Source organism: Saimiri boliviensis, chromosome 12 (assembly GCF_048565385.1).
Source record: "Saimiri boliviensis isolate mSaiBol1 chromosome 12, mSaiBol1.pri, whole genome shotgun sequence".
NCBI classification, from domain to species: Eukaryota; Metazoa; Chordata; class Mammalia; order Primates; family Cebidae; genus Saimiri; species Saimiri boliviensis.
The window spans coordinates 38107953-38121208 of record NC_133460.1 but is presented as its reverse complement, the minus strand read 5'-3'; the positions used below and the strand labels follow the sequence as shown (position 1 = coordinate 38121208).

Genomic DNA, 13256 nt, shown 5'->3' with positions numbered 1-13256 from the left:
TAAGTATATAGAACACAAGAATGACTTTAAAGATTCTACCTTGATAGACTATTCCAATACAAATTGTGTGCCCTGCTAAGTAAATATCCCCAAGCAAATGCTTTCATTATATCATTTGGCTGGTTAAAAGCTTACACACTTCTTGCTATCGAACCAAGATTTCATATCCAGCAGATCTATCTTCTCCACCTAATCTTTTCTCTCATTCATTGCAAAGAGACTGCCAAAGCCATTCTCACTTATTTCTACTTTATTACCTTTGTCTGGATTCTCCTGTTTTCATTAATGCGTTCCCCACTTAAATATAGCAATTAGAACCCTAAGTATCTTCCAAAGCCTATTTCATTCATTTATTTAGTGAACAAATATTTAAGTACTTGTGTGCCAGGCACCATAGATTCCAGTGAGTATAAAGATGCACTTTGGATATCATGGTGACATTGATGAGAACTATTATTTCCCCAACAGCTAAGAAAATGAGTGACATAAAAATTAAAGATTTAAAGGCTAGGGAAAGAGGACATTTTAAGCAGAATGAACAATTTAACCAAAATCTGAGAATGAGAAGTACTATTTTATACTGGAATCGGGGAGAGGTTGGGATCCAATGGGAACTGCAGGCAGTTTGGTAGGAGGCAGGAATGGCAGATGAGACTAGAGATGCAAGCTAAAACCACAAGAGTCTTGAGAACTTGGTACTTTATTCTGTGGGTTCATGATTTAAACAATGGGAAAAATCCTGAGAACCCAAAGGGTCCTGAAATACATACCAGATAAAAATGAGCTTCACTGTTTGAAGTTAGTGTAGGGCAGGAGGCTAAAGAGCTTAATTTCTGAAAAAACCTAGTGTAATTTTCTTTTCTTAGTGTTGAGAAGATAACAGCATGACAGAGGAAGGAGTTCCCAAAGAAAAGCCTAGGAGGGAAAAGACTGAAGTTGTTAACTAACACCAGTGATTTACAACCTCTCTTCTCCCTGGGGCACTTGTTGATTTGGATGTGGCTTAAGGCTGAGGATTCAGACTTGATCCCTTACAGGTTACTGTTCATGACAGAAGAACCAGCAGTAGTTTGGTGGTTGCATACAGCAGATGCAACATAATTGCAGATCTGAAAGGCTTTAGAGACAGCGAGTTTCTTGTTCAAGATGTTTGCCAAAGTCTTAAGTCTCCCAGGAGCAATAGGCTAAAACAGTGAATCAAAAATACTGAAAAGCAAGGTGGAATTTCCTGTAGTTTCTCTGTGCTGAGAAAAAGACAGTAGAAGAGGGCTATGTACTATAAACAAAGATAAAACAGATACAGTTTGGGTCTGATAAAACTGCACACCAGCCTCAACTAAGCACAGGCCCTGATTGCATTAAGGTGGTTATCTTCACATTTGACTAGCAGAATACATCCTTTGTTGGAAGAAAACATCAGTCTTCACAGTTTTTTTGCACAATGTCTGGCATTCAATAAAAGCAGACCCACAGGTAACTCAGATAACAGAGTTAGCAAAGACTTTTAAATAACTGTGTTAAGAACTTCAAAAGCGGCCGGGCGCGGTGGCTGAAGCCTGTAATCCCAGCACTTTGGGAGGCTGAGGCGGGTGGATCACGAGGTCGAGAGATCGAGACCAACCTGGTCAACATGGTGAAACCCCGTCTCTACTAAAAATACAAAAAATTAGCTGGGCATGGTGGTGCGTGCCTGTAATACCAGCTACTCAGGAGGCTGAGGCAGGAGAATTGCCTGAACCCAGGAGGCGGAGGTTGCGGTGAGCCGAGATCGCACCATTGCACTCCAGCCTGGGTAACAAGAGCGAAACTCCGTCTCAAAAAAAAAAAAGAACTTCAAAAACTGGAGAAAAATATGGGGAAAGATTAAACAACTTAGGAACTCATCAAAAAACTGAAATATGTAAGAAAAGAAAACAAATAGTAACTTAGAACTGAAAAACAAACCTGGAATTAACCACAATGTCTGAAATGGAGTTGATGGGTTTAAAAGCATATTGAAAACAGCAGGAGATAGGATTAATAAACTGGAAAAAAGGTCAATACAAAACTGATGCACAGAAGGACAAAGGGGGGGCAGAGAAAAACATAGAAAAAAGGTTTGAACGATAAAGGGGATATCACCACAGATTCCACAGAAATCCAAACCATCATCAGAGATTATTACAAACAACTCTATGCACATAAATTAGTAAACCTGGAAGAAATGGATAAATTCCTGGACACCTGCACCCTCCCAAGCCTAAACCTGGAAGAAGCCGAAACCCTGAATAGACCAATAACATGGTCTGAAGTCGAGGCAGCAATAAAGAACCTACCACCCAAAAAAAGCCCAGGTCCAGATGGGTTCACAGCTGAATTCTACCAGACATACAAAGAGGAGCTGATACCATTCCTTCTGAAACTATTCCAGACAATCCAAAAAGAGGGAATCCTTCCCAAATCATTTTACAAGACAAACATCATCCTGATACCAAAACCCGGCAGAGACTCAACAAGAAAAGAAAATTTCAGGCCAATATCCATGATGAACATAGATGCAAAAATCTTCAATAAAATACTGGCAAACCGATTGCAACAGCATATCAAAAAGCTCATCCACCATGATCAAGTAGGATTCATCCCGGGGATGCAAGGCTGGTTCAACATACGCAAGTCCATAAACGTAATTCACCGCATAAACAGAACCAAAGACAAAAACCACATGATTATCTCAATTGATGCAGAGAAGGCTTTTGACAAAATTCAACAACCCTTTATGCTAAAAACCCTCAATAAACTAGGTATTGATGGAACGTATCTCAAAACAATAAAAGCTATTTACGACAAACCAACAGCCAATATCATACTGAATGGGCAAAAACTGGAAGCATTCCCTTTGAAATCTGGCACTAGACAAGGATGCCCTCTCTCACCACTCCTATTCAATATAGTACTGGAAGTTCTAGCCAGAGCAATCAGGCAAGAAAAAGAAATAAAGGGTATTCAAATTGGAAAGGAGGAAATCAAATTGTCTCTATTTGCAGATGACATGATTGTATATCTGGAAGACCCCATCATCTCAGCCCAAAATCTCCTGAAACAGATAAACAACTTCAGCAAAGTCTCAGGATACAAAATCAACGTGCAAAAATCACAAGCATTCCTATACACCAATAATAGACTTCAAGAGAGCCAAATCAAGAACGAACTGCCATTCACAGTTGCTACAAAGAGAATAAAGTACCTAGGAATACAACTAACAAGGAACGTAAAGGACCTCTTCAAGGAGAACTACAAGCCATTGCTCAATGAAATAAGAGAGGATACAAACAGATGGAGAAACATTCCATGTTCATGGTTAGGAAGAATCAACATTGTGAAAATGGCCATACTGCCCAAAGTAATTTACAGATTCAACGCTATTCCCATCAAGCTACCAATGACCTTCTTCACAGAACTGGAAAAAAACACCTTAAACTTCATATGGAACCAAAAGAGAGCCCGCATAGCCAAGTCAACTCTAAGCAAAAAGAACAAAGCAGGAGGCATCACACTACCGGACTTCAAACTATACTACAAGGCTACAGTAATCAAAACAGCATGGTACTGGTACCAAAACAGAGATATAGACCAATGGAACAGAACAGAGGCCTCACAGGAAATACAGCATACCCACAACCATCTGATCTTCGACAAACCTGACAAAAACAAGCAATGGGGAAAGGACTCCCTGTTTAATAAATGGTGTTGGGAAAACTGGCTAGCCATGTGCAGAAAGCAGAAACAGGACCCCTTCCTGACACCTTACACCAAAATTAACTCCAGATGGATTAAAGACTTAAACATCAGACCTAACACCATAAAAACCTTAGAGGAAAATCTAGGCAAAACCATTCAGGACATAGGTGTAGGCAAGGACTTCATGACCAAAACGCCAAAAGCAATGGCAACAAAAGCCAAAATAGACAAATGGGACGTAATCAAACTCCACAGCTTCTGCACGGCAAAAGAAACAGTCAGTAGAGTGAATCGGCAACCAACAGAATGGGAAAAAATTTTTGCAGCCTACCCATCTGACAAGGGGCTGATATCCAGAATTTACAAAGAACTAAAGCAGATCTACAAGAAAAAAACAAACAAGCCCATTCAAAAATGGGCAAAGGACATGAACAGATACTTTACAAAAGAAGACATACAGGAGGCCAACAAACATATGAAAAAATGCTCATCATCACTGGTCATCAGAGAAATGCAAATCAAAATCACATTGAGATACCATCTCACACCAGTTAGAATGGCGATCATTAAAAAATCGGGAAACAACAGATGCTGGAGAGGATGTGGAGAAATAGGAACACTTTTACACTGTTGGTGGGAATGTAAATTAGTTCAACCATTGTGGAAGACAGTGTGGCGATTCCTCAAGGACCTAAAAATAGAAATCCCATTTGACCCAGCAATCCCATTACTGGGTATATATCCAAAGGATTCTAAATCATTCTACTACAAGGACACGTGCACACGAATGTTCATTGCAGCACTGTTTACAATAGCAAAGACCTGGAACCAACCCACATGTCCAATGATGATAGACTGGATAGGGAAAATGTGGTACATATACACCATGGAATATTACGCAGCCATCAAAAACGATGAGTTCACGTCCTTTGTAGGGACATGGATGAACCTGGAAACCATCATTCTCAGCAAACTGACACAAGAGCAGAAAATCAAACACCGTATATTCTCACGCATAGGCGGGTGCTGAACAATGAGAACACAAGGACACAGGGAGGGGAGCACTACACACTGGGGTCCGTTGGGGGGAAATGGGGGAGGGGCGGGGGTGGGGAAGTGGGAAGAGATAGCATGGGGAGAAATGACAGATACAGGTGAGGGGACGGAAGGCAGCAAACCACACTGCCATGTGTGTACCTATGCAACAATCTTGCATGTTCATCACATGTACCCCGAAACCTAAAATGCAATAAAAAATAAATAAATAAATAAAATAAAATAGAAAAAAAAAAGAAAAAAGGTTTGAAAACATGTTGGATACAGTCCAAAGATCAAATATATTTTTTGTACTGGGGCCCTTAACAGGAGAAATAGAATGGGGCAGAAGTAATATGCAATAAAATAATGGCTGAGATTTTCTAGAACTGATGAAAATGTATCAACCTACAGATTTGAGAAGCTCTGTGAACCTCAAGCAGGGTAAAGACAAAGAAAATTACATCTCATAACACCATAGTAAAACTGCTGAAAACAGATAATCTTAACAACAGTCAGAGAAATCAGACATATTACTTTAAAAAAAGCAATAATAAGACTAATAAGGCCAGGTGCGGTGACTCACGCCTGTAATCCCAGCACTTTTGGAGGCCAAACTGGGTGGATCACTTGAGGTCAAGAGTTTGAAACCAGCCTGGCCAACATGTTGATACCCCTTTTCTACTAAAAATACAAGTATTAGATGGGTGTGGTGGCATGCAACTGTAATCCCAGCTACTCAGAAAGCTGAGGTAGGATGATCGCTTGAACCTGGGACGCGGAAGTTGCAGTGAGCCGAGGTCACACCACTAAACTCCAGCCTGGGCGACGGAGCAAGACTCCATCTCAATAAAAAATAGACTAATAATAGTCAACCTCTCAATAAAATTATGGAATCCGGAACACAATGGAATGACATCTTTAAACTGCTGAAAGAAAATACCAATCTAGAATTCTATTCCCAGTAAAAATATCCTGTAAAAATGAAGGCAAAATAAAAACATTTTCAGAAAAACAAAACCAAGCAGAATATTTGTCACCAGATGTGCACTAAACAAATTTCTAAAGGGAGTTCTTCAGTTAAAAGGTAAATGAGCCGGGCGCGGTGGCTCAAGCCTGTAATCCCAGCACTTTGGGAGGCAGAGGCGGGTGGATCACGAGGTCGAGAGATCGAGACCATCCTGGTCAACATGGTGAAACCCCATCTCTACTAAAAATACAAAAAATTAGCTGGGCATGGTGGTGCGTGCCTGTAATCCCAGCTACTCAGGAGGCTGAGGCAGGAGAATTGCCTGAACCTGGGAGGCGGAGGTTGCGGTGAGCCGAGATCGCGCCATTGCACTCCAGCCTGGGTAACGAGCGAAACTCCGTCTCAAAAAAAAAAAAAAAAAAAAAAAGGTAAATGATCCCAGATGGAAACAGGAAAGCAATACTGGAAAAAGTAAAATTGGAGGTAGGTATAATGACATTGACATACAAAACATCAGTGTCTTGTGGAATTTAACATATATGTCAAATTAAAATACATGACAATATGGCAAAAGGTAGGAAAGAGACAACTGAAATCCAGGTGGTCTAAGGTGTTCACAATTACAGGAAAAATGGTACAAATAATAATTGATATTAAAGTATAATCAAAGATAGATCTTCTAATATAAAGTAATCACATGTACAAAAAATGTCTAACAAATTATCAGAGGGAAAGAAAATGATACTTTATGAAAACTGGTTAATACAAAAGAAGGTAAAAAGAAAGGGGGAAAAAAACATGGCTAACAAGAAAAAAAGGCAAAAATGGGAACATAGTTGGTATAAACCCAACTATATCAGTAATTCCATTAAATGCAAAAGAATGAAATACTCTAATTGAAATACTAAAATGGTCAGATTGGATAAAAACCAAATTAAATAAAACCCAACTATAAAATGAGTACTGGAGAGAACAAAAAAAGTCAACTTTAAGAAAATTGCTCTACAGATTCAATAAATCCCAATTAAATCTCATGACAAATGGCAAATCTGACTCTAAAATATATATGGAATTTCAAGGAGCCTGAATAGTCAAAACAGTACTGTAAAAGAACAGAGTTGGAGGGCACACACTTCTCCATTTCAAAAGTTACTACAAAATTACAATAATCAAAACAGTGTGGTACTGGGGTTAGGCATATAGATTGATGGAATGGAAATGAGAGTACAGAAATAAACCGCCATGGTCAGTTGATTTTCAACAAGGGTACTAAGGCCATTCAAGGGGAAAGAATAGTTTTTCCAGCAAATTATACAGGCTGCCTGATGTTTAGAAGGGCCTGTTTACAAGGTTTGTCCTCGGCTGACATCTAGAAACCTGGCTTCTGAAACCATCCCTGAGTGATAAGATGTGCTTGCTGTGCTAGCCTGACTAGACTTCTTAAATAAACAATGTGATTTATGGTGAACACCTGCTTTCCTTCCAGGAGACTAGAATTTTGGAGAACAAAGGGTGCTTACGTGATTAGCCCCTAATAAAAACCCTGGACTTTGAGTTTCACACTGGCTTCCTTGAGCAGAAACACTATACCCATGCTACTACTAGAGGAAGCCTTTACTCTGTGGCCCCTTCAGGGAAAGCACAGGGAGCCTGCACGTGACTCCTCCAGACTGCCTGGTCAGTTTTTCCCCCTTACTGCCCCCACCGTGTATCCTTGCCAGGTGGCTGTAATAAATCTTAACTGTGATGACAATATGCTAAGTCCCGTGCATTCTTCTATGGACATACTGAAAGTGTGGACTATGACTGCCAAAACAAGTGTACTAACAGTGCTAACGCAAGTGGTGTTACAACTGTTCCCACAATATGTATTAACAGTTTATACTGAAATATTTGATATACAATTCATAGTGATCTATGCACTCAAGAGAGCTTAACAGTTTTTCCTTCTAAGTATATTATATGAGGAAAGCATAGTTCAGACTTTCAGCATGTACCAGTTTAATAAAGGTAACCTCTTCATGAGAGAAGAAAGATACATCTCTTCCTTGATGACAGTAGGCCCTAAGAGGGTGCTAACCAAGTTTTTAGAGAAATATCTCTTAGTATACAAAATGCCCCCCAATACTAATACTTTCAGGTGAATTTTCTCTCTTCCTATTAGTTCAGTTCATTTACAAGTTAAAACCATATTCTTATATACATATATATAAAAAACAGGATAATGGGAATAGAAATGTAAATGTAACAAAATACAAATAAGTGATAAAACATCTATTAGGCTGTTACCAGGACACTATCAGCTTCTACAAATTTTCAGTTATCACTACTACTGACAAAAACTCCTAAAGAAAACATATTAATCGTACAGTTTAAGGAGAGCTTACAGACACATTACTCAGTTCAAAAAGAGAGAGAGAGAAAAGAGTAGGAAGGACTAGTTATTTACACATAGGAACTTTATAAGTGAAATTAGATGAGACTCTACCTGCTGCCCTATTTGTGCAACACAACCATCAAAATGATAAGAGAAGCATTATAAGATATAAGACCTTTCATAAATAATCTGCATTATATTTTACAGCTATTAAATTGATTAAGCCTCTGCTTTAAAGAAAAAAAATTGTGAAAGTCCTACTTTACAGCTTACAGAAGTGATAAAATTAATTTTTAAAAATCAGATTTATTATTTTATTAACAATCACTTAAAAGATTGAAACAAACAAAGATAAACAGTATTTCAACAATCTGAATACAATGAAGCTCTGTTTTTATGGCCATGGCTAAAGCATTGATCACATTTTTCATAGCTAGTCCTAAGAAGATAAGAGTAACAGGACTGATGATTATACTGCAGAACTCAAATTCTAAAGCATAAGCAACTGGACTGGGCTTTTGTGCAGTTCAAACTAACTACCAACAAACAGGCGTGATATAGTTACATAATCAAGAACTTCTTTTAATTTGGGAGGGAAATTAATTTCCTTAATCTCTCCATTTAAAAAATACAGAATTGTGGGAGAGCAGGATCCCGACAAATGTCAATGACTAAATCATCTAAGATAGATCCCTGTGATAAATAAGGAAAATATAAAACTGCAATGTATTTTTATCATTTAATAAAGTAACTTTTGAACATTAACTCTTAAGAGTTGCCCTTGATATGTAGTTCATTTATAAAGTAATTTTTAATTTTTCCTATCAGAGTTTAAGAGGGGTAAAACAGGGAGATAATACAAAAATGAATAATTAAATATGGTTGGCAGAGGCATATATGTAAAGCTTGTACTTCAGGAATCATGCTTTCAAGATAGTTGGAGGATGGTGGTGAGGCTGCCCTTACAACCCGTATCACTGATGTGAACTGCTGTACATGGCAGTTACAAGTGTTCAGAATCCAATTTGAACATGGTTTTCAACTATGCAACTTCAAGAGGTGGGATCCTAAATTCCCAAAAGACTACCAATTTCTCTCACTCCAAGGAAGTCCTTAAGTTAATGCTTAATCTATGAAAAGGCCCTGGCTTTTAATCTATAGTTTTAATGAGTAACTGATGTTCTCCCTTTAGAATTATGCAACAATAATATGCCCAAAATGGTGATCTGACTGAGCATGATGCCACTATGGAACTCAAGGTTTTTAGTTAATTATGAGAATTTCGGCTTACTCCTTGAGTCTAGTACAATCCAGATGTAAGCAAAGGCAAACGAGTTAGGCAAGTTTCAAAAACTTTAATAAAGAAAAAAAGACACTTCCAAAAATAAATGCCACACAAATGAAAGTTGTTTTCTTTTTTTAAGGGAAGATACTCAAGAAACAAAACCCTTTACTATCAAAATATACTAAATACTTAAATCTAATGATGTTGAGTGTTCAAATTCAGGGCAAATGTAGCTTATAATAACATAGCTAGGTAGAATTTTTCATGATATGGCTGTTTTAAGACATCACTTTATAGAGTTACTTTTTAAACCTATATTTTCTTAAACTTCCATTTCACAATTCATTTATTTTACATTCATTTATAAAAACACATATTTTCTAACAATAGGTTATTTTGTGCTTTAATAATAATGAACCATGACAAAATACTCAAGTGATTTAAATGTTTTGCTAATGACTACACCCATCATAGACTCTTACACACTTCTACAGCTACTGCAATAATCAGAAGGGCTACAACTGTTCTTAAAAATGACACTCGCTCAAGGTTGATAAGCATGCTAAACATTAAAGAGATGTATTTTCCCCCACATTAAAACATTAATACTTTCTAGTTTTCTTTAAAAAATCTATAAAGATAATCTGCTTATTTAAATCACTTTTGGATGGCCACTTACAAAAACAGAGGGAGGCATAATTTTAGAACTTCCTTTGTAAGTTCTACAGTAAAAAAAAAAAAAAAAAAAAAAAAATGCTTTTCAAATTGTGATGGCATTAAAATTCCATGTTAGAAATTCTAGATTTTAAAATTTTAAGAAATATGTCAATTACATAGGGGTGGAGTATTTTAATGAATTAATCTAGTGATTTGTACAGGTCTATAAAGACCTTTCTTCAGGTTGGGTGATACTGCCTCATACTCATTTCAGTACTTTTAACAAATAATCCATTTAGATATAATCCCAGACAAACCCCAAATTATTCTAAATTCTCTTCCACAGCAAGGGATCAACATATATCATCTTATAGACTGATAATTTAGTAAAGAGATACTAACCTAAAACAATAAAATTTATAAAACTAATGGTGACTAATGCCAAACATAATAGATCTGATTTTCACAATTTGGAAGTAATTTTCATGCAAAATTTTAGAGTTTTGATCCTTAATTATATTTTTATATTTTTAAGTAATCAAGACAAATAGTAGAAAAGGCATTTTATTTATATGGAAAAAGCTACAGTAAGATCTGTAAAAGGTGTCAATATAATATTGCCTATACAGGAAAAAATTCAAATGTGAATAGCAACAAATAAAAGTTACACATCTTCCTACTTAGCAGTGCAATTAATTCACATTGCAATAAAGTTAAGTCAAGTATAACAAAATCAAAACAAGTGTTTCTCCATAATCAGTATGCTGATTATTACAGTGTAAAGATCATTTCAGATTTAAGAAATCTGCAATCAATCTACAGAATATCCTAAGACAAGGGAGACACAGTTAATTCACTTAATTATCAGCCGCTGGGGTTTTTCAATACTGTTCACAGGGAAAAAGTAATGAGTTGACATACATGTAAATAGAATATATTTAGTCTATACAGTAAAAAAATACAAATTATAAAGTGAGCTAACAAAGAATGAAATCTGAATACAGATTTATAAAACTGACATCTTAGACAACACGTACAGTATTTCTCATGTAAAAACATCTAGTTTCAGCAAAAAATAATTTGGTTGCTTTTCAGCTGCATTGTAGATCTTGTAAGCTGAAGATGCAGATGTCCAAGTATTTTAAAAACCATAATAAATGTCTTTCTCAATGCATACAAAATGATAAATGCTCTCATCACAGTCTTAAGGGTATTTTTGGAAGTTTGTTTTGTCTTGCTTCAGAAACACATTTAAAATGGGTAAAAATCAAATGGTTTCATGGTACAATGAAACAGTAAACAGTGCTCAATTTACTGCTAATGTTGAAAAAAATCTAGATTTTACAGTACTCTGGTATATATGAAAATGTTTTTCATTTTACATTGCATATTTCTGAGTCCATTCTCTTGCATGTCTGTTGTATCTGTAGATATACAAAAAGAATATAATAAAAACATACAAAATTAATATTTTAGAAGCATCTGTCTATATAAAACTATGTATTCCTTGTATACTTAATTGCAATAATGACACATATATCAATTATTGGGTCAATGGGACTTAGGTTCATGCAGAAATGAAAAAGGAAAAACAATTTTTCAACTAATGGATTTCTCTGCAATCTGTATGAAAATGTATCCAAATATACAAAAAACAAAATGCAGAAACCAGCTTCTAATAGAAATGTACAAAGCCAACCCTGAAGAAGCATTATCTACAAATTGCAAATAAACCTACAGTACTGGCAAGATGAAGCAGCTTGAGAATTAGGTCAGTGGGCATAGAATTAGGATGGGCATAGAGAGAACTCATCTTCCTGGGAGAAGATAGGCAATACAATATTTAATACTTTCCAGTGATTAAATTCTTTACCACCTAGAATATATGTATTTATTTTTCAAATACAGACTATATACTATTGAACAGGAAGTGAGAAGAAACAGGACTTATTGTAAAAGGAGAAATTGAGTTCTAACAGAAAGGTTTACTCCATTGGAAAAAGATAAAACTATATGCATAACAAGCTGTACTCAAAATACACTGATGATATTCATGTTTTAGCATACTATATAGGATTGTATCCATATAGAAACTAAGATAAGTAAACACTTACTTTTCTTTGTCTGATTTATAGATTTGTGCAATATCTGGTACTAAGGGGTCATCCGGATTAGGATCACAAAGTAGAGAACATATGGACAATAAAACTAGATTTAAAAAAGAACATCATATTAGACAATAATCTTTCCAGTTCATATAAATTACACATGTGAAAATAATTTTAGTGAATACAGATACTAAATTTATTAGAAAAACAAAAGAAAATGAACATATCAAATTACATTTTATTCTATCCTGGTTGATAGTAAATTGATCTTTAATTTTTAAAGTTATAAAATTACCCTAGGATGGATAAAATATAAAATTATTTTAGCTTTTGAAGTTTTAACTTCTATTTGAGTTTCTATTTATTTAAAAAAGTGACCCTCCAAAGTAGCTATTAACAACCTTTAAACTTGAGAGTTCTCTACAGAACAATCAAATTACACTTAACAGTCCATATACCATTTGGATACTGTGCTCAGACACTCTTTTACTTTGGCTTAGAGCTATAGTCTATCTACAAAGAAGGAAAGTTTGTAAAATTTTTTTCAACGAATCTTTACTTCATGTACTTTATTCATGTTGTATGCATTTAAAAATAATGTGAACAGCTATCTTCATATAACTTGCGTATTTTAAAATAGAAATGAAAATTTAAAAAGTAGTTGTTACTCCAGTATGTCAAAATCCTAATGCAAATAGCTACGCTAAAAAGAAGACAATCTAAGATCTAAGTATCTGAAATAAGAGGGAACAAGGACTGTGGTTCCTCATTTGTCTGTTTCAATTGCATGCCACCACTTCTGAGGAGTTTCAGGGAACCTCTGGACCAACCTCCCACTTCCACTTGCCCCTACCTCACTGTGTTTCCTTTCCATTTTCCTATTCTTTCAAGTCCAAAGGTGGATTTATAGAGCAGCATTGACTCTTACATGACAGACAAATGGGGGGGTATTATGAACTAAAGAAAAAATTAGTATTTTATGTATCTTTCTTATCTTCTATTTGCCCAGTGAAACTTCAAGCCTTGTATATTAAACCAACAGGGTAGATTTTCTGGGCTAACTTACAGCCCCAGAATGATTCCAGACTAACCTCATGATAAAAATCA

General features: G+C 35.9%; 1 protein-coding gene across 2 annotated transcripts in view; it reads right to left on the bottom strand.

The window, feature by feature from the left end:
* Positions 1-10589: 10589 nt before the first annotated feature.
* UBE2D1 (ubiquitin conjugating enzyme E2 D1) overlaps positions 10590-13256 on the bottom strand; it is a 42384-nt gene continuing 39717 nt past the window's right edge. For both annotated transcript variants that reach the window (XM_003928707.4, XM_010339347.3), the window contains 2 exons: positions 12156-12249; positions 10590-11465 (listed from right to left, as the gene is read on the bottom strand). In XM_003928707.4, coding sequence (XP_003928756.1) covers positions 11420-11465; positions 12156-12249 — 140 coding nt within the window. In that variant the 3' untranslated portion in view covers positions 10590-11419. The remainder of the gene's footprint in view (positions 11466-12155; positions 12250-13256) is intronic.